Genomic DNA, 24,675 nt, shown 5'->3' with positions numbered 1-24,675 from the left:
AAATGTTATTAAAGAATTACATGATGATCTATTACGCAAAAAACTGCAAACATTTGTATTCTATATACATTCTGTCTCGACACGTTTGAGTCTGCACTTCCAACGTTTTCCACTTGTTTTGATGTAAAACAATGAGAAAAAACATATGAAATAATGTTGATGTCCTGTTCTCATACTGCCTCTGGTTATGAGCGTGAATGGTCCTGTCTGCTACACACAGCATCAGATAGGCCACTGCTTTATTCAGTACTGCACATGGATGACCTCTGACCTTTAGCGCTGAGGTCATGAAGACAGAGCAGCCCATAAGAGTGAAGATGAGGACTCCAGTGAGGCGCTGTTCTCTGATGCCCAGGAACTTGGGCTGTTCCCCTGGGGCTGAACAGCTGGACTCCAGCTTCAGGCTGTTAACATGGGAGATGGACAACACAGTGGCTGCAACAAACCACGGCAATCCCATCACTGAGCACACACCCAGCATCACCGCCACAACCAGCAGGTCCAGGTGATACCCACAGCCTTTCTGCAGGGAGGGAAAGATGTGGATAAAAAACAAACACACACACACACACACACACACACACACACACACACACAATTAAATGTACATAGTTAAGAACTTACAGTAACTATGCCTACATCAAACATCTGAAACTGTGTTATTAAGTAATCTCAAATAGACTTGCTATACAGTATAAATCAGTGGTGGACAGTAACTAAGTAAATGTAATTAGTTAATGCATTTAAGGACTTTTTTCATGTATCTGTACTTAAGTTTGTCCATGTTGGGCGACTTTTTCCTTTCACTCCACTACATTTCAGAGTCTAATATCTGACTTTTTCCTCCACTACATTTTGAGAAATCTGTCGTTCCTTTTGGTTTCTGTGTGTATAAAAACGTGACATGTCAAAACAAAAGAAGCGCAAAGCCAGAGCACCAATCAGGGCCCAGCGGTCACTTTGTTTAGAGCTGGTTTTGACCTGTTGGTCATACCGACCCAGTGCAGCACGCGGTTCAACGTCAGCGCAGCAGCGTAAAGGTTTGGGAGAGTCTGTTCAACATAAATGATGAACTAACCTAACTTTGTGTAAATAGAGCACAATATAGAAATATGTCCACATATGCAGTCGAGACTGACGCGGCTTTTTTCTGAATTTCTACAAACACCATTTCATTTTATAGTAAATTAGTTTGGGCTGGTTTATGTTTATGAACAGAGGCCTACAGATCAACATAGTAAAGGAGCTCATCTGTGATCCTGAGTTTAAAGCCAGTTTTTATTCAACTTAAACTTGGAACTAAGTGGTAAATAAATCTGAAACTGAAACTTTGCTTGTGTGTAAAAAGTGATTTCAGAGCCACTCGGTTCTCCCTGATGGAAACTGTTTACCTTCAGTGTTTTGTGCTTATGATCATTTTAATAGACGTCAGCGTCACTAATTAATGACGTTCTATTAAAAGGCTGGTTTACCAAGAGAGACGCTGGAGGATCTTCACCTGAGAATGAGTTCATGAAGCCAGTCTTGTTATAAAAATGATAACAGGACATCAGAGCCAGAATTACTCTTTCAGTACTTTTACTTTTGATACTTAAGTACATTTGAAGGCAAATACTTTAGTACTTTTACTCAAGTGGAGGTCTAAAGGGAGGAACTTTTACTGGAGGAATATTTTACCTCGGGTATCTCTACTTTAACTCGAGTACATGATTTTTATACTTCGTCAACCACTGGTAAAAACAGTAGCAGGCATCTTGAAGCCTGAATTTTGTCCATACTTTTTTCCTACATTTCCTTTTTTCAAACATTTTTTGGAAGCTCAATCAGAACTGAATGATAGCATGGAGGATCTGTTAATGTGAGAGGGGAAATGAGTCAATGTTTAGCCTTCGGATCTGGTCTCAAAGTCATCAGAGGCCTTTCTAAATGTATAGCTTTTGATTTTTATGTCCAAAAACATTAACGTGTCTTTTATTGTGAGATGGTGGACCATGTATGGGCCTCTTATTCAAGGCCTATCAAACTGGTGACCTTCTGGGTCAAAGTCCTGCATTTTCAGCTAATGTTCTGAATTCAGTTCATGAAGGCCTTGATAGTTAGCTGATGAGCTTTGGCCCACTAGGACTGGATCCTGACACGTCGTATTATGTGTTGTGGACACCTAAGGTGTCCTTACTGTCCTTGCTATGAATGGCAAAAACATCATGTCCAAATGTCCAAAGGTTGCTAGTGGAACAAGTGATACAGGCAAAAGCCAATGAACAACCTAGCAGAGTAAAAATTGATGACGGGGCATGTATCCACAGTAGCGGAGGAGCTGCTTGTTGAACACAGGCAAATGCATGAGTGCCTTTATAACTTTAATGCCTTTATAATGACCAGAACTTCAAGGCACTGACTGATATTATAAGGATCTTGACATTTCATCCATCATTTGATGTTTAACCTCACATATTAATGGTGAGATTTGGGATGTTGAGTGTTTTTTCATAGCCAAATAAAAGATGAGACATTCTGTAATAGACTGACATTAAATGTGAGATGCTCTGTTTTTGCAAAAAAATGTTGTCATGCAGTGTATGCTCAGCCTTATTCATGCAGTTTCTATAAGTTTCTATAACTTGTTAGCTATATTAGCCTCATAGCTCTAGCACTACAATTAAAGAAGCAAATTTCAGACACCAGATATTTGTTGGCAGATAACCCGCATTTGAAGTATACATTAGAATCAACTACCAGCTGTTCAGAATCGGCTGTCTGTGACCACTGAACTCATGAAAAGCTTTAATCTACCTTGAGCTTGTGCTCTTTGCGGTTGATGATGACTGCAGTGATCTGCTGGTCCATGAAGATGAGGATGGTGCAAAGAAGAGCAGGAATAACAGACCCAAGCAGAGTCCACCAGGGGTTAACGCCCAGAGGAGAGATCAGCCATCCACGGTGCTTAGAGGTGGGCTATACAAATACACACACACACACATAAATAAACACACACTGAGAATACACATAGGAGAGCCACATCTTCATAGATGGCAGCTCACCACCTGAAGCTCTATCCTAGCAAGACTGAGCTGATATTCATCCCTGCAACTACAGGTACTCATCATGATCTTGCCATCTCATTCAAGAACTCTCTGATTGTTCCATCTGTAGAGGTAAGAAGTCTTGGTGTGATTCTGGATGGCCTGTTATCGTTCTCGACTCACATGGCGAATCTGACTCAGTCATGCAGGTTTCTCCTGTACAACATCCGAAGGATCCGACCCTTCCTCACCCAAGAGGCCACCCAGGTGCTAATGGAGTCTCTTGTCATCTCAAGGCTTGACTACTGCAACTCCCTCTTGGCTGGTCTTCCCATGCAGACCATCAAACCTCTGCAACTCATCCAGAATGCGGCAGCACAGCTCGTCTTCAATCTGCCCAAGTTCAGCCACATCACCCCACTGCTGCGCTCCCTTCAGCTCTGTTCCTTTTCTCTGGGTATCTACAGTGACTTTGTGTTTCTAGTAGTATCTGAGCTCAGGAGGGTCTTTCTCTCTAACCTATTGGTAACTAGATAGACAAAGCACTTCTTGTAAGTCGCTCTGGATAAGAGCGTCTGCTAAATGCTGTGAATGTAAATGTATTGTCAGGGCTCTGCAAAGTAGTGCAAAGAGAAGGTCTCACTTTATTTAGATAGTCCACTATAGTTCCTGACGGATTCTCTACAGATGTTCAAATTGTTAACAAACTGTCTGTTGAAACTCAGTTGATTCTACACAGACGTGCTGTTAGGGTTAAGATTTGGACCAGGGTTAGGGCTAGGACTAGGGTAAGGGTTGGGTTTAGGTTTTGGGTTGAGGTTAAGGTTAAGGTTAGGATTAGAGCCAGGTTTAGAATTAAATACAAGTGGACTATCCAAATGAAGTGTTATCAAAGAGAATGCTACATAAATAATCCAGTTCATTTACTTGATTGACATATGTACATTGTTTTTATTATTCCAAAGACCTTTTCAAATAACACCGTTCAACATTAACGGATGCCAAGACCAAGTAAAACAAACTTGAAAGAGCAGCTGCAAAAATCTCTTGCCCAGCTGGGCAAGACAGCATTTAGTATTAAGACAGTTTTGACTTTTCTGGGGAAAAAAAAAAATCAGTGGACAACGTACTTAATGTTGCCTTCATTTGATTTTATGGGTCATCCTATAGAAATGTCCACTTTTTTTATCTATCCATAGGAGGCACTGGTGTTACTGATCCTCACTGGTGTTACAGATAAGGAAGGAAAGGTAACACCAGAGACATTTTTAATTCAAAATCAATTTTACAAAACGGCCACTACAGAGCATCAAACCACATGTTGTCATTCATCGAATATCCACTAAAATTAAAATTAAATTGTAATTTAATCCATTTGTATTCTACTTTTTTCACAATGAACTAAGAATAAAGTAGGTCACACCGGTGACTTCAACTAAAAGCTTCACATGAAATCATGAGCTAAATATGTCTGATAACTGAAAAGACACGGTGGACTTTTGGGCCATGTGCTGTTCTTCATAGATCCTCAGAAAACAGGCAAAAGTGAGTCCAGTGATGTCATCAGTGTGATTTTTATTTCAGAATAAGAGATTTTTTGTTACACAGTAACACCAGTGACACGACTACTGGGGGCTACAACTTTCATTATATATTTTATAATGTTTATTTGGTGTTTGTTTTCTTTGTCACTTAATTAATATATTTCATAGTCATGTATGGATTATTGCTGTTAAAATGATAGAAAAACATTTTTTACCTTAAAATATGTCCTCATCCTTTACTCATGGCTGTGAGGATGAGCACTTCTGTGGTGCTTGGAATTCTATATAATTGATTTGAAGACCATTATTGCTAAATTGACGACTCAAGAAGGTGTAAAACATAAATTAATTGTAACCCTAACATGTTTTTCAAGTATAATATATCTGTATGTATATAAATATACACTCACCGGCCACTTTATTAGGTACAATTACAATTGTTCAATTGCTTGTTAACACAAATAGCTAACCAGCCAATCACATGGCCGCAACTCAATGCATTTAGGCATGTAGAGGTGGTCAAGACAACTTGCTGAAGTGCAGACCCAGCATCAGAATGGGGAAGAAAGGTGGTTTAAGTGACTTTGAACGTGGCGTGGTTGTTGGTGCCAGACGGGCTGGTCGGAGTATTTCAGAAACTGCTGATCTACTGGGATTTTCACGCACAACCATCTCTAGGGTTTACAGAGAACGGTCCGAAGAAGAGAAAATATCCAGTGAGCGGTCAGTTGTGTGGACAAAAATGCCTTGTTGATGTGAGAGGTCAGAGGAGAATGAGCAGACTGGTTCCAGATGATAGAAAGACAACAGTAACTCAAATAACCAACCAAGATCTCTGAGGAACGTTTCCAACACCTTGATGAAAGTCTGCCACGAAGAATTAAGACAGTTCTGAAGGCAAAAAGGGGTCCAACCTTTCACTAGTACCTAATAAAGTGGCCAGTGAGTGTATATGCTAGGGACATATATAATTGATGTTTCTGTAGAATGACCCTCATATACAAACCCACCTTGCTTCAGGAAAAATAGTCTAATCCAGTTGTGTGTGAAGTGATATGTAACCTTTTGTGCTGTTTTGTTGGTAATTGTCTGTAGTGCAAAGTGTGACATAATACTAATAGTATATCCATCCATCCATCCATCCATCCATTATCTTCCGCTTGTCCGGGGTTCGGGTCGCGGGGGCAGCATCCTAAGCAATGAAGCCCAGACCTCCCTTTCCCCAGCCACTTCCATCAGCTCTCCAAGGGGGATTCCGAGGCGCTCCCAGGCCAGCTGGGCGATATAGTAGCACCTATAGAGGCACCACCACCCCAGTCTGCCAATCCAGTGGCACCGCCCCCGATGTCCATGCAATGTTGAAAAGGCGTGTCAGCCAAGACAGCCCCACAACATCCAGAGCCTTGAGGAACTCAGGGCGGATCTCATCCACCCCTGGAGCCTTGCCACCAAGGAGCTTCTTAACTACCTTAGCGACTTCGGCCTCAGTAATGGACAAGCCTATTCCCATGTCCCCAGACTCAGCCTCCTCACTGGAGAACGTGTCGGTGGGATTGAGAAGGTCCTCAAAGTATTCCTTCCACCGCCCAATGACGTCTTCAGTCGAAGTCAGCAGCACACCATCTCCACTATATACAGTGCTAGTGGCACATTGCTTTCCCCTTCTGAGTCGCCTGACGGTTTGCCAGAATCTTTTCGGAGCCAACTTAAAGTCAGTTTCCAAGGCCTCACCAAACTCCTCCCATACACGGGTTTTTGCCTTGGCAACAACTGAAGCCGCAGATTGCTTGGCCTGTCGATACCTGCCAGCTGCCTCTGGTGTCCCACAGGCCAACCATGCCCGGTAGGACTCCTTCTTCAGCTTGACGGCATCTCTCACCTGGGGTGTCCACCACCGGGTTCGAGGATTACCGCCCCGACAGGCACCAACTACCTTACGGCCACAGCTACAGTCAGCCGCTTCAGCAATGGAGGAACGGAACATGGCCCATTCTGAGTCAATGTCCCCCACCTCCCCCGATATCTGGTCAAAGTTCTGACGGAGGTGTGAGTTGAAGATCAATCTGACAGGTTCTTCTTCTAGACGTTCCCAGCAAACCCTCACTATGCGTTTGGGCTTGCCTGGTCTGACCGGCATCTTCCCCCACCACCTGATCCAACTCACCACCAGGTGGTGATCAGTTGACAGCTCAGCTCCTCTCTTTACCCGAGTGTCCAAAACACATGGCCGCAAGTCCGATGACACGACTACAAAGTCAATCATTGAACTGCGGCCTAGGATGTCCTGGTGCCATGTGCACTTATGGACATCCTTGTGTTCAAACATGGTGTTCGTGATGGACAAACTGTGGTTTGCGCAGAAGTCCAAAAACTGAACACCACTCGGGTTCAGATCAGAGAGGCCATTCCTCCCAATCACACCCCTCCAGGTCTCACTGTCATTGCCCACGTGAGCGTTGAAGTCCCCCAGTAGGACAATAGAGTCTCCAGGAGGAGCACTTTCAAGCACCCTTCCCAAGGACTCTAAGAAGGCTGGGTACTCTGAACTGCTGTTCGGTGCATAAGCACAGACAACAGTCAGGACCCGTTCCCCAACCCGAAGGCGTAGGGAAGCTACCCTCTCGTCCACCGGAGAAAACCCCAACATACAGGCACCGAGTCGAGGGGCTATGAGAAAGCCCACACCTGCCCGCCGCCTCTCACCATGGGCAACTCCAGAAAAGAATAAAGTCCAGCCCCTCTCAAGGAGATTGGACCCAGAGCCCAAGCTGTGTGTTGAGGTGAGCCCGACTATATCTAGCCGGTATCTCTCAACCTCGCGCACCAACTCAGGCTCCTTCCCTGCCAATGAGGTAACGTTCCAAGTTCCAAAAGCCAGTTTCAGCAACCGAGGATCAGAACGCCAAGGCCCACGCCTTCGGACACTGCCCGATCCACAACGCACCGAACCCCTACTACTGCCCCTCCCATTGGTGGTGGGTCGATGGGAGGGGGGACTCATGTAACTCCTTCGGGCTGGGCCCGGCCGGGCGCTGGCGAGCCCCTCCCCCAGGCCTGGCTCCAGGGTGGGGCCCCAGTAACCCTGTTCCGGGCAGGGTACACAAGTCCTGTTTTTGTGTCTTCATAGGGGTTATTATTATGGATCACACTTTGTCTGACCTGTCACCTAGGACCAGTTTGCCATGGGAGACCCTACCAGGAGCTTTTGCTCCAGACAACATAGCTCCTAAGATCATTCAAGCACGCAAACCCCTCCACCACGATAAGGTGGTGATCCAAGGAGAGGTAATAATAGTATATTTGCCATACAATTTGAGTATGCGTGCTTATCTATATTTGAAAAAGCAAGAATTTCTTGGAGGCAGTCTAAACTTTCCGTCCACTTTCCCACCTGGGCAAGTTGGGGAGAAACGTTAACCTTGCACCTTGAATAAAATAATAACTGTTTGTGTTTGTGCTCATGTGTGTTACCTCAAAGCGGTCAGGCACGTTGAGTTTGGGGGATGGAATCCCCATCAGATAATCCACTAGCACCATGACCATTATAGTCAAAAACACTGCGAAATCACTGATAGTGGAGCGAACCTACACACAGAGATAAACAGGTAAAAACATACATGCATACATGTAAGGCATGTGTACAAACTCAAGCGTCCATAAGTGAAAGTCAAATAAATAAAGAGTACTGATGATGAGACAAACACTGCTGATTTAAACTCATAATGATTACCGAAAGGCAAAGTCTCTGCATGTGTAATTAAGAGTGTGAAGTGTCTCCTCTGAGCAGACATAAGCTGTGGTCACCTTAGTGGGGAAGTACCGCTCAGTCTTGAATTGTTTGAGGAAGGAGGAGAGGAAGAAGGTGGTGAAGAAAAGGATGATGGACCAGAAGAGCACGTCCGGGATGAAGGGGCCGTGGTGTCCACAGGCCGAACCGACAAACTCACCGTGCAGCAGCTTACACATCTACACACAGAAAGGCACGCATGAAAACAACACTAACATCCACATCCTAACATGCTGGAAGACACAAAGCTGGCTGCAGTGTAGCAGTATTTACTATAAGCATGAGCAGAAAGGCTGCGTGTATGCGTACTGACCGACACGTTGAGCTGATTCCATGGTATTGAATCTCCTGTGTGTCCCGTGTTGTTCCACAACTGCAGTGTTATATTGGACACCTGATCTGGAGCAGAACATTGGCAGCTAAAGGGATCAGAGAAGGACACAGCTTAACGTCAGTGTACTAATGCAGCAAAGGGTCAGTTTATTAAACTGAAAGGGCATAGCGATTTCTTTTTGGTTACCGGTGTTAAAATGAGGGTTAGGGTTTTACATACAATACTGTGCAAAACGCACCTGAAAAAACTGATTTAAAAAGCTGTTTATCTGAGCAGTAAGTGGATATATGCTCAGAAAAAAATGTATACATACACACACACACACACACACACACACACACACACACACACACATACACACACACATACACACACACACACACACACACACACACACACACACACACACATATATATATATATATATATATGCTTGACCTATTTCATGATTTAATTAAAACTATAATTAAGGGCAACATATGCTGAGATTTCTTTGCACATTGGGGTCATGGGTGTCCTAAGACATCCAGCTTCTGTTCTAGAGAAGCTGTTCTGTTCATGAAACTGCAGCACAACGGTGACCCATATACGTTAGTATATATGTTATGTAACATCCTGTTAGGTATGATGGAAGAAAACATCAATATATAGTGAACAAAAATCTAAATACTGTAATATTTGTGTTTTGATGCATTGGACAGATTGAAAAAAAAACAAATAAGATCTGCATTCCTGTGTGTTTGTGCTAAAATTCAAAAGTTTTTCTATTGCAGAATTAGAAACGGAAAACCGATTAATGACCATTGTCCTGCTGCAGAAGCCAGTTCCTGTCTAGCTTCAGTTTCTTCACTCACTGTGTCACATTCACTTCCAGAAATCGCTGGTATTTAGTGGAATCCATTTCATCTACCCATGTAGCACGTCCTACATTTACATTTACATTTACGGCATTTGGCTGACGCTCTTATCCAGAGCGACTTACAATTTGATCATTTTACACAGGTATGCAAAGGCGGTATTGGGAGTCTTGCCTAAGGACTCTTATTGGTATAGTGTAGGGTGTTTTCCCAGGTGGGGATTGAACCCCAGTCTACAGTGTTAACCACTACACTATCCCAACCTGTGCCACTGGGTGCCCCAAAACAAAACAGACCTGTTCTTTTCATCAAATACTGCTTCTTTTTTTCTCCAAACATAGCTTATGTAACTGTGCCCAAAATGTATAACTGTAAATTCATCAGTACACAGATGTACGTGTGTACTGACCTGTACAGTGTGAGGTTGTCCAGGTCGTTGTGTGTGTTAACAGGGTAATTCTCTCCCAGGTGCAGTAGTTTCTCCAGTGCCTCATAGATGAAGATAATGCAGATCAGAGCAGCAAAGGCCTCTTCAGTGAAACGAGTGATGTAACACACCAGTGAGCTGGCATCTGTGGCCACTAGCACCACGCAGAGAAAGGCCGTCCACAGGCCGATACTGCAGCGCAGGGACAGGTACACCATCCCATAATCCCTAAGACAACAGACAGGATCAGTCAAGGCTTCTGGAGATTTGACACTGATTTACATAGTTGCAGAGCATGTTTATTAGTCATACAGCAGGGGTGCCCAATCCTGGTCCTGGAGTGTTGCACACCTGACACACCTGAAGCCTTTCATGTTTGATTAGGGTTGGAGCTAAACTATACAGGGTGGTGGATCTCCAGGACCAGCACTGAGCATCCCTGTCTTACAGTAATAAGTAATAATTTAAAACCAACTTGGGGGCAAATAAATGTATAATAGCATTCTACTCTGCTAGCCCTGTGTGACTGTACGTTTTGCATGATTAGTAGAAATGTAAGCTATAAAAATAAATATTAGATGTGACTAGAATCCTGAACTGAACTATAGATGACTACTAAATAACTGAGAAAACTGTTACACCCACAATTAAGTTATAATAAAAATGTACATCCATTTTCTCTATATCAAAAGCATTGACCAAATATTGAGGGAGACAAAATAGACATTTACACAACATTGTCTATCACTTAATAACCTCTTGTTGTTCCCAAAATACTAGAAATATTGAATACATCTAAAATCTACTTTGTAATATTTACATTCTCATATTATTTCTATTCGGCTATAGCTAATACTATGTGAATGTAATATTTACGTTCACATAGTATTAACTATAACTGAATATAAATAATAACAAAACATCCATGAGTATTAATGGTTATGATTAATGTGAACATACATATGAATGGTATTGTAAGTCAATGCTGTGACATTTTGTTGTTTTCTTAAACTGAGTAAAAATATCAAGGCATGACTGTTTTAATCTATCACAGTAAGAGTATCAGAGACCAGAGGAATAACAAGAAGGCAGTGGCTTTGCTCTCTTATGACAGTACCACTAGAGGGTGCCACTGTAAAGGAAACCACTGCCAGTGTGTGTGTGACTGTGACTCACTCGCAGAATTTGAAAAGGATCTTCTCAAATACAAGTACAGGCCCTGTGCTCCCTAGGATGGTCAGAGGCTGTCCGGCAAAGAGGGAAAACGCCACACCAGTCAGGGAAGCTCCAAATAACGACTCTATAGCACTCTAAGAAGGGGGGAGAGAGAGAGATAGAGAGAACAAGAAGAAAAATCTATGATTTTGAAGACCAGATGCTGATCAGATGAAGGAAAAGGAGACCGTTTGCTTTACTCAAACCTCCCACCCACACACACCCACAGCAGGACACTCAGGGTGAATAGGTTTTGTTTTTCTAGGCTGTTGCTTAGGTTGTCAGTTCTCATAACTCACTTCATAACTGCTCAGCTGAACTTGCATCAGTTACACACATACACACAACTGCATGAGTGCCTGTGAATGTTTGTGTATATAACACTCACAATAAGGGAGTCAGAATTTTTCAGTATTTGAATAGAGTAGATCATTTGGCTAAATTATCATCTTGTTTGTTCATTATGGGCCACCATACATATATGTGTTTTGTGTCTAGACCAATCAGAGTGCTCAGGCTTTTTCTGTGTTGTTCGGTCACAGTAGCAGAGCCATGGAACGTCAGCCTCACTAACTGGGTTTTTCCGTTCCTGAATGAACCTGTGAGTTCTTCCAAATTGGTGTGGTTCATGACTCACTCAATAGTGTATTTATAATCAGTGTAGCTGACAGTGCAAAGTGCAGCTATAGCACATAGGAGGTGTCACAGTAAAGTGCTACTAAACAACAAGCGGATTTTACAATGGAATAAAACTTTGAACATCATTTGGTGAATTTATGGTATGACATAAGCTAACTATCATCTCAGAAAGTTGCTGTTTTCAAGCTACAAAGTGAAATACAATACAAGATAAAAGCTTCTTAATATTAAAAGGTGATATATACAACATTTTACACATTAATATAGCGGCAAACAACTATTTTCTATGTAAAAACAGTGGAGTAACAGCATCATCTGAATGAAGTCCTCACCCACTCTGTGCGTGCTGTAATCAGAGTTTCTCAGTTTTTCTTTTTGTCATAGCTGGTCTGGCACCACATACATGTCAGTCTTGCCCTGTGTAAACATCAGCCCTCCCTGTGTTTTGTTTTGCCCTGGCCAGGCAGTGACTGCCGACACAGCATGTGTGCACAATTTAAGGCAGAATGGGGAAATTCAAACAAGATGCTGAGGCACCAGACTGTGGTCGTAACTGCTGCACCTTTTAAGGTGGAGGAGGACAATACAAATTAGAAGCTGGTGAAGCTGGTGAAAAAGAAACTGACATAAGTTTCATCGAGAGTTGAAATGTATGAAAACGGATGAGGAGGCTGCTACTGCTAGACAGTTTAGGAATATTAATTCATTTTTGCTGTTTCACAGAACAAATAGGTCAGTATTGTTTTGCCCTGATTGTTTGTGATAGTGACTGGTTAGCTTCACAGCAGCAACTGTAGTGACTGTTTGCTCACTCAGCCTAGCTAGCATTAGTTACTTTATTTGTTTATTTATTTATTAGTTACTTTAATGTGTCATTGTTCACTCCAACATTATATGACGGAAAAAAGCACGTTGGCCTCGATAATGTGCGTCCATTAATTTGAGGGGGACGGAGACTCTGGGTGAGCACTGAAGGGAGGGGTGTTTGTTTTGCTGTTGGCATATCAACAGTCATTCTCCAGAATCATATAGTGCTCCTTTAAAGACTTTAGACTGACACCTCTATCTGTGTGAATTTCAAGGCATGTCAGCCCCTGTGGATCTGTGTGTGAGTTTGTAGTACAGTAACACTAAGGTGCTGAGCGGCGTCACTTTGGTGTCCAGTGCACAGTAGCCTGTAGCTTTAAGAGTAGTTTTTCTTTTTTGGGGTGTAGGGGTATTATTTGTATATGTTTCCAATAATTGCCTACAAATTGAAATATCAAATCTGATTGAAATTCCCTTTTCTACTCACAATGTTGCTCTTTGTGGCTTCCCCCAGGAGACCTCCAAAGGTGATGACTGGAGACATGCAGGCGCAGTAGAGAAAGAGTACAGAGGCCACACACTGCAGGCTGAGCGCATCCACAACATCACTCCAGTAGAATGGAGCTTTACGCTTTACATCACGCACTAAGCCTCCAAATACCCTACAGAGCAGAGAGAGAGAGAGAGAGAGAGAGAGAGAGAGAGAGAGAGAGAGAGGGATAGGAGGCTATGGGCAGTATAATAACCATATCTATTAGAACAGGGCCAATCAAACTTACTGTACTTACTGATATACCTCTCTGTTTACAGCTAAACCGTCCTCATTCAATGGTCCAGATAAAAGAGAACAAGAGTTGACCATACCATGTAAATTTAGTTTTGTAACCTACCATTCATTCCCAGTCCATGATAACTGTACATTAACACTAAACTACAAAGACTGCTCATTTTGAATTAATCGTTTATATGTACAGCAATTTAGCCCACCCATTCACACAGAAGTTCCACAGAATGGTTTAAAGGGACGTGACATCTGAAAGGAGTGGCAGAAGTTAGTGTTTTCTGACGTCCCTGAGGATGACAGTCCAAACTTGTACACTCACCACAAACTTGTGAACATTTTGTATCACATCTCAGTCCAAACTGCTTTTAGGCCGTGGTGTCATTTAACTTGTGAAGGGCTCAGCCAATCAGAACAGGTCATTTTGCATATAAACAATGAGGACCAGAAACACAAACATCCTGTCTTAGAGATAAATAGAGGTTAAAATGACCATGTCAGTGGTAAAATGGATAATGACCGTGATAAAGCGCAACCCTCGACCCGGCAGTATGCTGTGGTAGAGGACACACATTATGGGTAGCGTCGGGCAAATGGTCTGAGTAACTGGAAAGAGTAAAGCTGGTACAAGAGTTTTTCTCCCAGTCACCTTTTCGAAAATAGTCTCTACAAGTATAAGACAGACCAATGACTGCAATGTCATACAGCTCTGCTACACTCTGAGCTGAAAGTAGGATTCCCTGTACCCCCAGTAATGCTGCTTGTATATGGGGTGCTCCTCCCCTAGAATAAACCATTACTGTCCTGGGTTAAAACAAGTGCTTCAGATATTTAAATATATTTACATGTGACAGTAAATATATTTCATGTTCTTGACCTACTTTTCACATTTACATTCATTAAGTCATTAACACTCATTTACAATTCAGTGTACAATCCTCTTCAACAGAGGATGGACTGAACCCATTCAGCACCTCAAAGGCAAGGAAGTATCACGGACTGTGTCACGCTTCCCTCCGGTCCTGATCCTTGACTATAACTACCATCAGTTTGTTTGCACTTTGTATCGCAGAGCCTTGCTCAGCCAGTTTGCCCTTGTCTTTCGCCTTGGCCTCTTAGTATTGTTGGTATTTCTGGTTTGACCTTCTTTTCTGGATTTCAAACTCCCTCCTGGTTACTGGTTTCTTGATTTTGGCTTCTGACTTTGGACTGATTGGCCTTGATTTTGGATGCTCATTTTCTTAATAAACCTATTTTACTTCAGTTTGAGCATCTGAATTCTGTTTGAACCTGACAGACTTGCAGTACAGTTTGTAGTACATAAAATCACACAGGCATTATAAGTGGAAAAAATGTAGAAGATGGGCCCTTTCAGTTCCATCGCTATTACATTTAATCTTAAAATGACCTCTAACAATAATTTATCACTGTTTCTTCCTGCTGTCACGTCTAAAATGTAACTTTAAACGTCAAATTCATAATATTCTACAAATATTTATACTGTAACGAAAACCAGAGACACACTAAGAAGAAAGTAAAGACGACCGGGCTGGTCATTTCTCAAACCGATCCATGGTAAAAGTAAAGCTTGTTTTATCAGTATGGCAGACTGAGGAACCAGAGGACTGATTACTTGATTATTCCTTTGGCTTTGATTCATATTTCATTCTATTTGAAGCAGAGGGACCCGTATCTCCCCCCACCCCACCCCCTCTCCACACACACACACACACACACACATTTCATAGTGAGAAGCCCATTACTGAAGGAAAAGAGACTCCAGCCTCTTCTTCTTCCTCTGCCTCTGGCAGTATAGAAGGGTTTCATAGCTAAGAAGTGCTTTGAAGAGTATGAACCAACTGCAGTAAATAATGGAGAACCACATCTGTGGGAGGTGCATGTGTGTGTCTGTGTATGTGTGTCAGCGCTATCTGGCTCCAGCAGGCCCGTATGTTGTGAGGGTAAACCCGATGTGTCCCTCTGAAGCAGAGCAAGACGAATCAGAATGAAAAGACTCATCAAATGCGGCTGACTACAGGGAGCGTTCATCTTTAACAGTATGGGCAGATGAAAGAACAGAGCCGTGCCTATTCATTTAGTTAATTTACCACACTCCCCTGGTTATGTAATGCCTTATATAAAGCTTTCACTGAGACACTGATCAATTGAACCACATAGAGGACCCACTTCTAGTACTGACTCTCTTTAGTGGTTGAGTTCAAACTGTGTGTGTCGGTGTGTCCACGTGTTCTCACCTCCCACACTGTAACAGCATCTTAACAGCACCTTTTATGGTGGGTTGCACCAACAGAGAATAAGCTTTAACTTGGAATAAATCAAGATCTATTTATTGATTCAGTTCCACCAAAGCTTAAAGCAGAGTCATATTGGAAACATTGGATATATATATATATATATATATATATATATATATATATATAGTTCGGGCTCTTTCGGCTGCCTTTGGGGCCCAGGGGACGCAGTTTCACTCAATGTCTTATAATATAACTCAACTTAAAGTCAACCTGAAATCAAAACGGACCATTATTACCCTGTCAGCTCAGGTCCTTGGTCATTTGAGTCACAACACATTGTGTCATTCATACGACAAAACTCTTTTTTTTCTCTGTAATCAAACTGACTTTTGCTCATCTCTAGACAGTCTCTGATGTTTGGTGGCATCATGGTGTTCCAGCAGCAGAGAAAAGATAATGCTGTCCAGTAATTTCTGATGCTTTCCCTCCACCACCATCCAGAAGAACTGTCATCACCTCCACTCCAAGCTCCACATACATACAACACCAGAGGCCATCCAGACCTCTTCTTCTTCTCGTCATGTGATTTACTCTGTCATTTTCACTGTTGGTCACTTCTGAGCTATTTCAATTCATTTATACTGGCGTCCCGTGTTCATGTCATGTAGTTCAAATATCTGGCAGCATTTCTGCCAGATGTTCTCTAAAGAGGCGAGTCGGCTAAGGACGGAGCGACATGCACAGACACACAAACAGTCTCTTGCTCACATGTTAGGTAGTTACATAGGTTTATTTAAATGATAACCTGGCTTTTTTCTGTAGTCTTTATTCTCTTGCTTTTCTGGTGAAAATAAAAGAAAAGAGAAAGGAATGTGGATGCTTAAAGGCTGCCTGCTAACCCATAAACAAAGCATATTAAAATCAAGCCTTCTTGAAATAATTAATCATGTCACGACTCCCTTTTGTGCTGAACTCTCTTTGGACTCAATCATCCAGAATCCCCTGGGAGATCACATGACGCCAGCCTCACTCTCCTGCTCCAACCAGCACTCCAGTTTACCCAGAGTACTGATTGGTTTCACCTGTTCTTCTCTGATTAGTTCAGCTTTAAGGCCAGGCTTGTAGATAGATTCTTTGTGAGGTATTGCGTCTTTCCACAGAGCTACTGAGCATCATATCCTGATTGTTTATTCCTGATCTAACCTGGTTTTTTGACCAGCCTTTTGACTGTTCAACTGGTTATGTTTTTGTTTTTGTGTATTTTGCCCTTTTTGGATTGACCATTGCATGTTACCTGACTATGACTGGATTCTGTTCAGTAAACTAGTAAAGTCTCTCATTCACTTTTTATCTGCGTCATTCTGTCGCATTACAATCATGTTTAAGAAACTACAGAAAATGCACATCACAATGTCTTAACACTTCATTTTTGACATTTTTTATTTTTTTCCTGGGATTTTCTTCAAAATAGAGTCTGACTCCATTTTTGGAGTTAATTTTGGATCGTCCACTTTTCATACACCAATCGAATCCCACCCATCATTGGATGGAAGACAGGAAACACCCTACACAGGTCGGCAGTCCATCGCAGGCCAGACGTACAGACATATACGTTCACAAACACATTCACATCTAGGGGCAAATTAGCGTGTCCATTTGGCCTAACTGAATGTCTTTGGTCTGTGGGAGGAAACCCATACAGATATGGGGAGAACATGCAAACTCCACACAAAGGACTGCCCGGCAGGGGAACTGAACCCAGGCCCTTCTTGCTTTGAATGTTAATATAGTAGGCTAAATTTTAAACGTACCTCTTTGAAAGGTCCCTCTCCAGACTGAGAGAATTCCAAGGATGTGTGAAGCTACATTAGGTCTACACAAGCAGGGCTACACTGAACCAAAAATAAGTTTTGACTTCTTTGATCACTGCATACATATCTCTGTGTTTATTCATAGTTTTGATGTGCAAACATTATAATATGTGGAAAACAGTAAAAAGTCTGTGTGTAGGCATCTTCAACTGATACTCTTAATCGTATGTATGTGGGTGGGCACATGTTTGGTTCTTTCGCCCCTCCAAACTGACTGTAGATCAGCTACAGTATCTTTTTGTGTGTTCTCACCTTCCAGTTCTCTGTAGCTCTGGTCCAATGTGGTGTTCCTCTTCCTGTGGAGGTTCAGCAGGAGTCGCCATGCCATTAGCCTGTGATGGCCTCTTCCTTTTCATCTGCACCAGTGACAGAGTAGTACATAAGAAATACACACCAAAAATACAAATAATACAAGGTTATATTGAAGACATTACAATATTCCCTCTCTCTCTCTCTCCCTCTCTCTCTGTACATACAAACCTCTCTGAAAAAGTTGGGACGCTGTGCAAAATGAAAATAAAAATAAAATGCAATGATGTGCAAATCATTTAAACCCTATATTTAATAGTACAAAGACAACATATCAAATGTTGAAACAGAACATTTTTATTATTTTTTTTTAAATATTTGCCCATTTTGAATTTGATGGCAGCAACACATTCCAAAAAAGCTGGGACGAGGACAACAAAAACCTGGTAAAGTTGTGTAATGCTAAAGAAAAACACCTTGTTGTTGATTGACAACCGGGCAGTAACATGATTGGGTATAAAAAAGCATCCCAGAGAGTTTTTCAGAAGTAAAAATGAGGAGGAATTCAGGACTCTGAGAAAGACTGCACAATCAAACCGTGCAATAATTGAAGAATAACATTTCTCAATGTAAAATAGTAAAGAACTTTTCCTTTTCATCTATGGTACATAATATAATTAAAGGATTCTGCGAATCTGGAGAAATCTCTTTATGCAAAAGGTCAAGCCCAAAAAAACTGTATTTGCTGGCCACGACCTTTGGGCCCTTAGGTGGCACTGCATTAAAAACAGATATGATTCTGTAGTCCCGCGACCCTTACGGAGAAGCGGCTTGGAAAATGGATGGATGGATGGATGGATGGATGGATGGATGGATGGATTCTGTAGTGGAAATCACTGCAGGGGCTCAGAAACACTTCTGAAAACCACTGTCTCTAAAAACAGTTAATCGCTGCAGCCACAAATGCTAACTAAATCTCTAAAACGCAAAGAAGAAACCATATATAAACAGGATCCAGAAACACTGCCACCTTCTCTGGGCCTGGGCTCATTTAAAGTGGACTGAGGTGAAGTGGAAAATTGACCTGTAGTAATTGATCTGAAAAATCAACATTTGAAGACCACTCTGCTTGTTATCAATGCACAGATCAAAAGCCAGTATTCATGATGGTATAGTGGTGCATTAGTGCACATGGCATGGGTGACATGCTCATCTGTGAAGGCACCATTAATACTGAATGATATTTGGGAACATATATTGCCATCCAGACAACGTCTTTTTCAGGGAAGGCCTTAATTATTTCAGCAAAATAATGCTAAACCACATTCTGCATGTATTTTAACAGTATTGGTCTGTATTAAAAGAGCCCGAGCGCTAAACTGGCTTGCCTGTTTAAGTGAGTACAAAGTTTATTATGTAATTTTACAAGTGCTCAGTATTAACCTCCTCCGGCTGTACGGACAACATCAGTGCAATAGTCACTGTACTCAGGGCACTTTCAATGCAATTTCTGAGATCATCCAGTGTCGTTAGGAGTAGTGACACAAACAAATTCTTAACAAACTCCCACAAAAAAGTCACACAGCGTGAGATCTGGTGACTCTGGTGACCCTTTTTTTGGAACTGTTGGTACCAACGATGAATACTCTGAGCTGTTGGAGGTTCAGTGCCATACTGAGAGTCAGAAACTCTACGATCCCCCTCTTTCATTTGGTATGTGATTGGTTCCTAAGTGCCTCATAGTAGTAAAAATATGGGGCTTTGATATCGGATTAATGTTTTTGAATCACCCGGTATTTTACTAATGATAACAAAATAACAGAAATACGTTTGTGTTACAACTTGTTTTGTCACTTATCTAAACAAATGACCAAAGTTGGGGGGTGGAATGAGGTCACAGTTCATTTGCAACACAAGATTCATTTAATGGTTCAAGGTACAATGAGCAAAATTTTTTGAGTAGCATCAAAAAGCTTGAAAATCAGTAGTCCTCCTTGATCACATAAACTAAACATGAATGGGATGATGAGAGAGAGAGAAAGAGATTGACAGCAGGGTTTGATGGGGCTCAATGATTCTGACCTGTGACGGGACATTCTTGGGAGGCTCGATGCGGATGGTAGGGTCCCACTCTCCAGGAGGAAGAACAGTCACCTGATCCAAAAACTCATCAATGCCAGAGAGAAGATCCACTCTGTCGCGAGCCTTATAGGCTACATCATGGAAAATCTGAGAGTGCAGAAAGACACAGACGGACTCTCAAGATTGGAACACGAAACAGTTTCAGACAATCTGCAAGTGGCTCTTTGAATATAATAAACAATTATTTTGGGTGGAAACTTTTAACTTTGGTGTATAAAATACTCTCTATGTATACAATGGACTGTTTGTATGGACAAGCTGCTTAAACCACAAACGCGGTTACAACCCCAATCCCCCAACCTGTTAACTCTAAAATCTAACCTGAGCTATAATGCTAACGCTTATAAGGCACTTGCCTATAACATGGTACCCATGTATTTCATCAAAATGCTTCTTTATCTTTGTCACTACTTTTCCAACCCACAAGTTCCAAAACACAGTTGGTAGCACTTTATTTGGAGTGGACAATTTTTTTGGTCGATTAATCAACTCTTAACAGAGTAACAGTAACACATCAACAACATATCAGTGAAGCAGCAGTAGAGAAGCATCTCAATACATTGAAGTAAATATATGGAAGATGTGCTGTTTAAATATTACTTGCATTAAGTAAAAGTATTGATATCTTATGTGAAATAGACTTTATATGGTACTTCCATTAAGCAAAACGTAACCTTACCTAAAACCTAATCCTGATCCTGCCCCTAATCCTAACCCTAACTTCCACCAAGGACCTAATCCTATCCCTTGCATTTGCCCTAATCCTAACCCTAACCTTAACCTCAACCTAAAACTTAATCCTAATCCTCATTCTGGCCCTAATCCTAACCCTAATCTTAACCAAAAACTTAATCCTCACCCTCATCCTGGCCCTAATCCTAACCCAAAAATTTACCTCAACCCAAAACCTAATCCTAAACCACACATTGGCCTAAATCCTAACCCTAACCTCAACCTCAACCCAAAACCTAATCCTAACCCTCACCCTGGCCCTAATCCAAACCTTAACCTCAACCCAAAACCTAATCCTAATCCTCACCCTGGGCCTAATCCTAACCCTAACCTTAACCCAAAACCTAATCCTAATCCTCACCCTGGGCCTAATCCTAACCTTAACCTCAACCCAAAACCTAATCCTAATCCTCACCCTGGCCCTAATCCTAACCTTAACCTCAACCTCAACCCAAAACCTAATCCTAATCCTCACCCTGGCCCTAATCCTAACCTTAACCTCAACCCAAAACCTAATCCTAATCCTCACCCTGGGCCTAATCCTAACCCAACGTATGTTGCGTGTCTCTATTTTATGCAGTAATTCCTTGAGCAGCTACTGGCTAATTGCTGTTAATAAAGGAGCACATATTTCATCTGAGCTGCAGTGAAGAGCTCTACAGGATCCCACACTGCTGAATGAACTCTGTGTAATGAGGGATGTGTAACTGAGTTATGGTTCATTAGTGAACCTCTCACCTCATCTGTCATCAGCGTGGCCATGGAGCGGCCAATCTCATGGTACTGAGGACCTTTTCCATATGGCCCCAACAACAGAAACAAGAACCTGGCACAATCACACACACACACACACACACAGAATTCCTCAATAGGTCAGTTATATTGGTCCGTTATACATGAATGACAATATCAAATGCATTTTATGTTAAAATTGAACTGAATAATTATTTTTTACACCCGCTAAACTAAAACTACACGTAAAAGTACACGTGTCCACATTTCACAACTGTAACTACCAAACACACCCATTTTCTAAACCACTTATCCTTTTGGGTCGCAGGGGAGAGCTGGAGCCTATACGAGTGGTTAATGGTCAGAAGGCAGGTCATTACAGGGCAAATACAAAGACACATATCGCTGCTGTTGGAACAAAACCTCGTATCTCAATTTTTGACGTTTTTCAGTTTCTGACATAATTTGAAAATACCTGTCATCCTTTTTATTGTGTGTAAATTTCATGATGAATGGACCGAAAGAAACGGCCCAAAATGACTCCGAAACACATCTGGTTGCATTGACTTACATTAAAAGTAAAGTAGGGTTTCTCTTTCTGTAAAGTTACCATTTTGGAGATGCAAAGTTTTCTTGTATTGCTGTATTTTCTTGTAAGGCCCTCCTTGCTGTGAGGCGACAGTGCTACCCACCACATCACCGTGCCACCCGCGATATATACATTCAAACCTAATTTCACGCCGCAATTTAGCATGTCCAGCAAGGCTGACTGTTTTCCTACATAACCGATTACTTCACTAGTGAAATGATATGGATCTAGTGGCCTCAATCAGACAGGTATCATTACCTCTAAGAATGTTTCCTTGTTTGTATGTGTGTGTGTGTGTGTTTGTGTGTATGTGCATGTTACCTGGTCGGGACAGGAACCTCTGTGAGCCCCGTGAGCAGAACAGCAGGTGAAAGGCGGACGAAGGCTATGATTGGTCGATCCAGAAAGTCCACTTCACCCACCAGCACATTGGAAGCTTCTGCCCCAGGAGGAATCTTCTTCATGAAGTTCATATCCACCTGAGAGAGACAGGTGTGTGAGAAACAGAGAGAAAGAGAGAGAGGGGGAGAGAGACACAGAGAGAGAGAGAGAGAGAGTTGAAAAATGCATTGCTGCATCGTGATATGTCAATCTGAAGCTGATTTAACTGTGCAGATGTTTGCATGTTGAAACTGATCTTTTACTTGTGTACCATTATATGCCAATGTTTGAACAACCCCAATCAAACTCCATGTTTTGTTGGTTTTCTAAGTAAGTCAGTCACAATGAAATGTGATGATTTTCCTGCACATTTTAGGGCACAATTTCTCTTTATCTGTTTAGTTTAACAATTGGGCAAAAAAACCAAAAAACTTAAATATAAAATCTAATGTGAAACTTTTGCACAGACCACATTTTAAAATGATTTTTTTTTTCTCTAGTGTGTAGAGCAGGGGTACCCAAACTTTTGCATACAACTGTAATCTCCATAGAAAAGCATTATCAATAGAATGAGAGACTCAAGACCTGCCTAAGGTCAGCATGCCCAATGCGGACTACCCTCAGACTTTGCACTCCATCCCCCACCCACTCACGTCTCTCTCACCCTCCTCGCTGGGGTTCGTTGCAGCTCAATGTTTGGGGGGGGGGTGGGTGCATGCAACAAACATAAGTTTCCAAAACTGTCAAAAATGATTAAAATATACATTGAAAATGCTTCAGATCTGAAAACATCCTCAGGTGTTTCTGTCCATCCTTCCACTGTGAGAAGACAACTCAGCGCTATGGGTCTGAAAGGATGTGTAGCTGTTAAGAAGCTCTTTCAGCGAAAAGGGAACAGACAAAAAAGAAGATATGTCAATCAACAAGGACACTGTTAGTGTTCTCAGAACAATGGACTGACCACCAGGGTTTCTGCGTAATGTTCTGTTATATATACTTTTTTTCTGTCACATAAAACAAGAATAACTTGTGTTTAATGGCCGGAAATTAAATAAATGAAGAGGTGGGTCCTCACTTTTGCACACCATTCTATTATGTGTGTGTGTGTGTGTGTGTGTGTGTGTGTGTGTGTGTGTGTGTGTGTGTGTGTGTTACCTTGCTGAGATCTACAGTGCTGCTGTCTTTGCTGTTTGATTTGGATGATCTGTTTTCACTTGGCCTGCCTGCATCCAGAGAGCCAGAGAGAGAAGTGGCAGACACCAATGGACCTGAGAGAAGGAGAGAGAGAGAGAGAGAGAGAGAGAGAGAGAGAGAGAGAGAGAGAGAGAGAGAGAGAGAGAGAGAGAGAGACTTGTTCTTCAGAGTCATACGTTTTGTTGTATTTGTTGTAAATGACACACACTGTGGCGTCAAAAGAGGTCGGCACAAACAGAAGCGCAGCAGCACTCGCTCAGGCTTTATCTCCGAGATCTGAGACCAGCTTCACCTTTGCTATTCTAATGCTTAAATACAAAAATTACATTAATTGTCCCCTGTAGGACTACAGAATATAACAACATGGCAAAATGATGCCGGCTTGCACAGGGCAGATGATACCTGTGTATTTAGTAGGTTATGTATTCATATGTATCATAGTGTATCATAACATATTGTACTGTATCACTGCATCAAGGCCAGCCTGTTAGTGTGGGAGGGGTTAGTTTGGGAGGGGTAACATATTAGCTAGCAGTGATGAACTGATATGGGAATTGTGGCCCGATACCAATAATAGCCCACAATTCCCATTTTTAACATTTCATATCTGCCAAAATTGAAGCTGATACATAAACACACAGAAACTAGGGCTACCTGGCTTAGTATTATGGAGAAATATACTGCTGCTTTTGGACCAAAAGCTTGTATCTCCTTTATTGTCAATTTTCAGTTTTTGATATAATTTAAAAGTACCTCTTGTTCTTTACATTGTGTGTATAATTTCATGACAAACGGACCAAAAGAAATGACCCAAAATGACTTGGAGAAAAGTCTGGTTCAACTGACTGTATGTTTTTTCCTTCTCCTGTAAACACTTATGTCTATAGGACTATAAATACGGTAAAATGAATACAATAAAACGAAATTTAAAAAATGTCACCACAATGTTCGGCTCTATGAAGTAATTATCTGCCAATTCTGATTGGATAATGATTCTGATAATGAAGCTTTTGTTCAGTGTTTATATGCTGCTAAGAAACCAGTCAGAATGGATCAAGCCAAACTCCACTGTGCCCTTCTGAAATCCCCAAAAATGTCCTTTAGCACAATATTTGT

General features: G+C 41.8%; 1 protein-coding gene across 4 annotated transcripts in view; it reads right to left on the bottom strand.

The window, feature by feature from the left end:
- Positions 1-24,675, bottom strand: part of LOC108435610 (sodium bicarbonate cotransporter 3-like) — a 90,060-nt gene that overhangs the window by 9,607 nt on the left and 55,778 nt on the right. For 3 of the 4 annotated variants that reach the window (XM_017711571.2, XM_017711572.2, XM_017711574.2), the window contains exons 8-20: positions 23,521-23,633; positions 22,306-22,463; positions 21,402-21,489; positions 19,872-20,018; positions 17,793-17,896; positions 13,121-13,295; positions 11,149-11,282; positions 9,955-10,200; positions 8,668-8,773; positions 8,372-8,533; positions 8,039-8,152; positions 2,794-2,955; positions 272-523 (exon numbers count right to left, since the gene is read on the bottom strand). In XM_017711571.2, coding sequence (XP_017567060.1) covers positions 272-523; positions 2,794-2,955; positions 8,039-8,152; positions 8,372-8,533; positions 8,668-8,773; positions 9,955-10,200; positions 11,149-11,282; positions 13,121-13,295; positions 17,793-17,896; positions 19,872-20,018; positions 21,402-21,489; positions 22,306-22,463; positions 23,521-23,633 — 1,961 coding nt within the window. The remainder of the gene's footprint in view (positions 1-271; positions 524-2,793; positions 2,956-8,038; positions 8,153-8,371; positions 8,534-8,667; positions 8,774-9,954; positions 10,201-11,148; positions 11,283-13,120; positions 13,296-17,792; positions 17,897-19,871; positions 20,019-21,401; positions 21,490-22,305; positions 22,464-23,520; positions 23,634-24,675) is intronic. The other variant, XM_017711573.2, reaches the window with a different exon arrangement.

The sequence above is a fragment of the Pygocentrus nattereri genome, chromosome 11 (genome assembly GCF_015220715.1).
Source record: "Pygocentrus nattereri isolate fPygNat1 chromosome 11, fPygNat1.pri, whole genome shotgun sequence".
In the NCBI taxonomy this organism is placed as follows: domain Eukaryota; kingdom Metazoa; phylum Chordata; class Actinopteri; order Characiformes; family Serrasalmidae; genus Pygocentrus; species Pygocentrus nattereri.
This window is presented reverse-complemented; position numbering and strand designations above follow the sequence as displayed.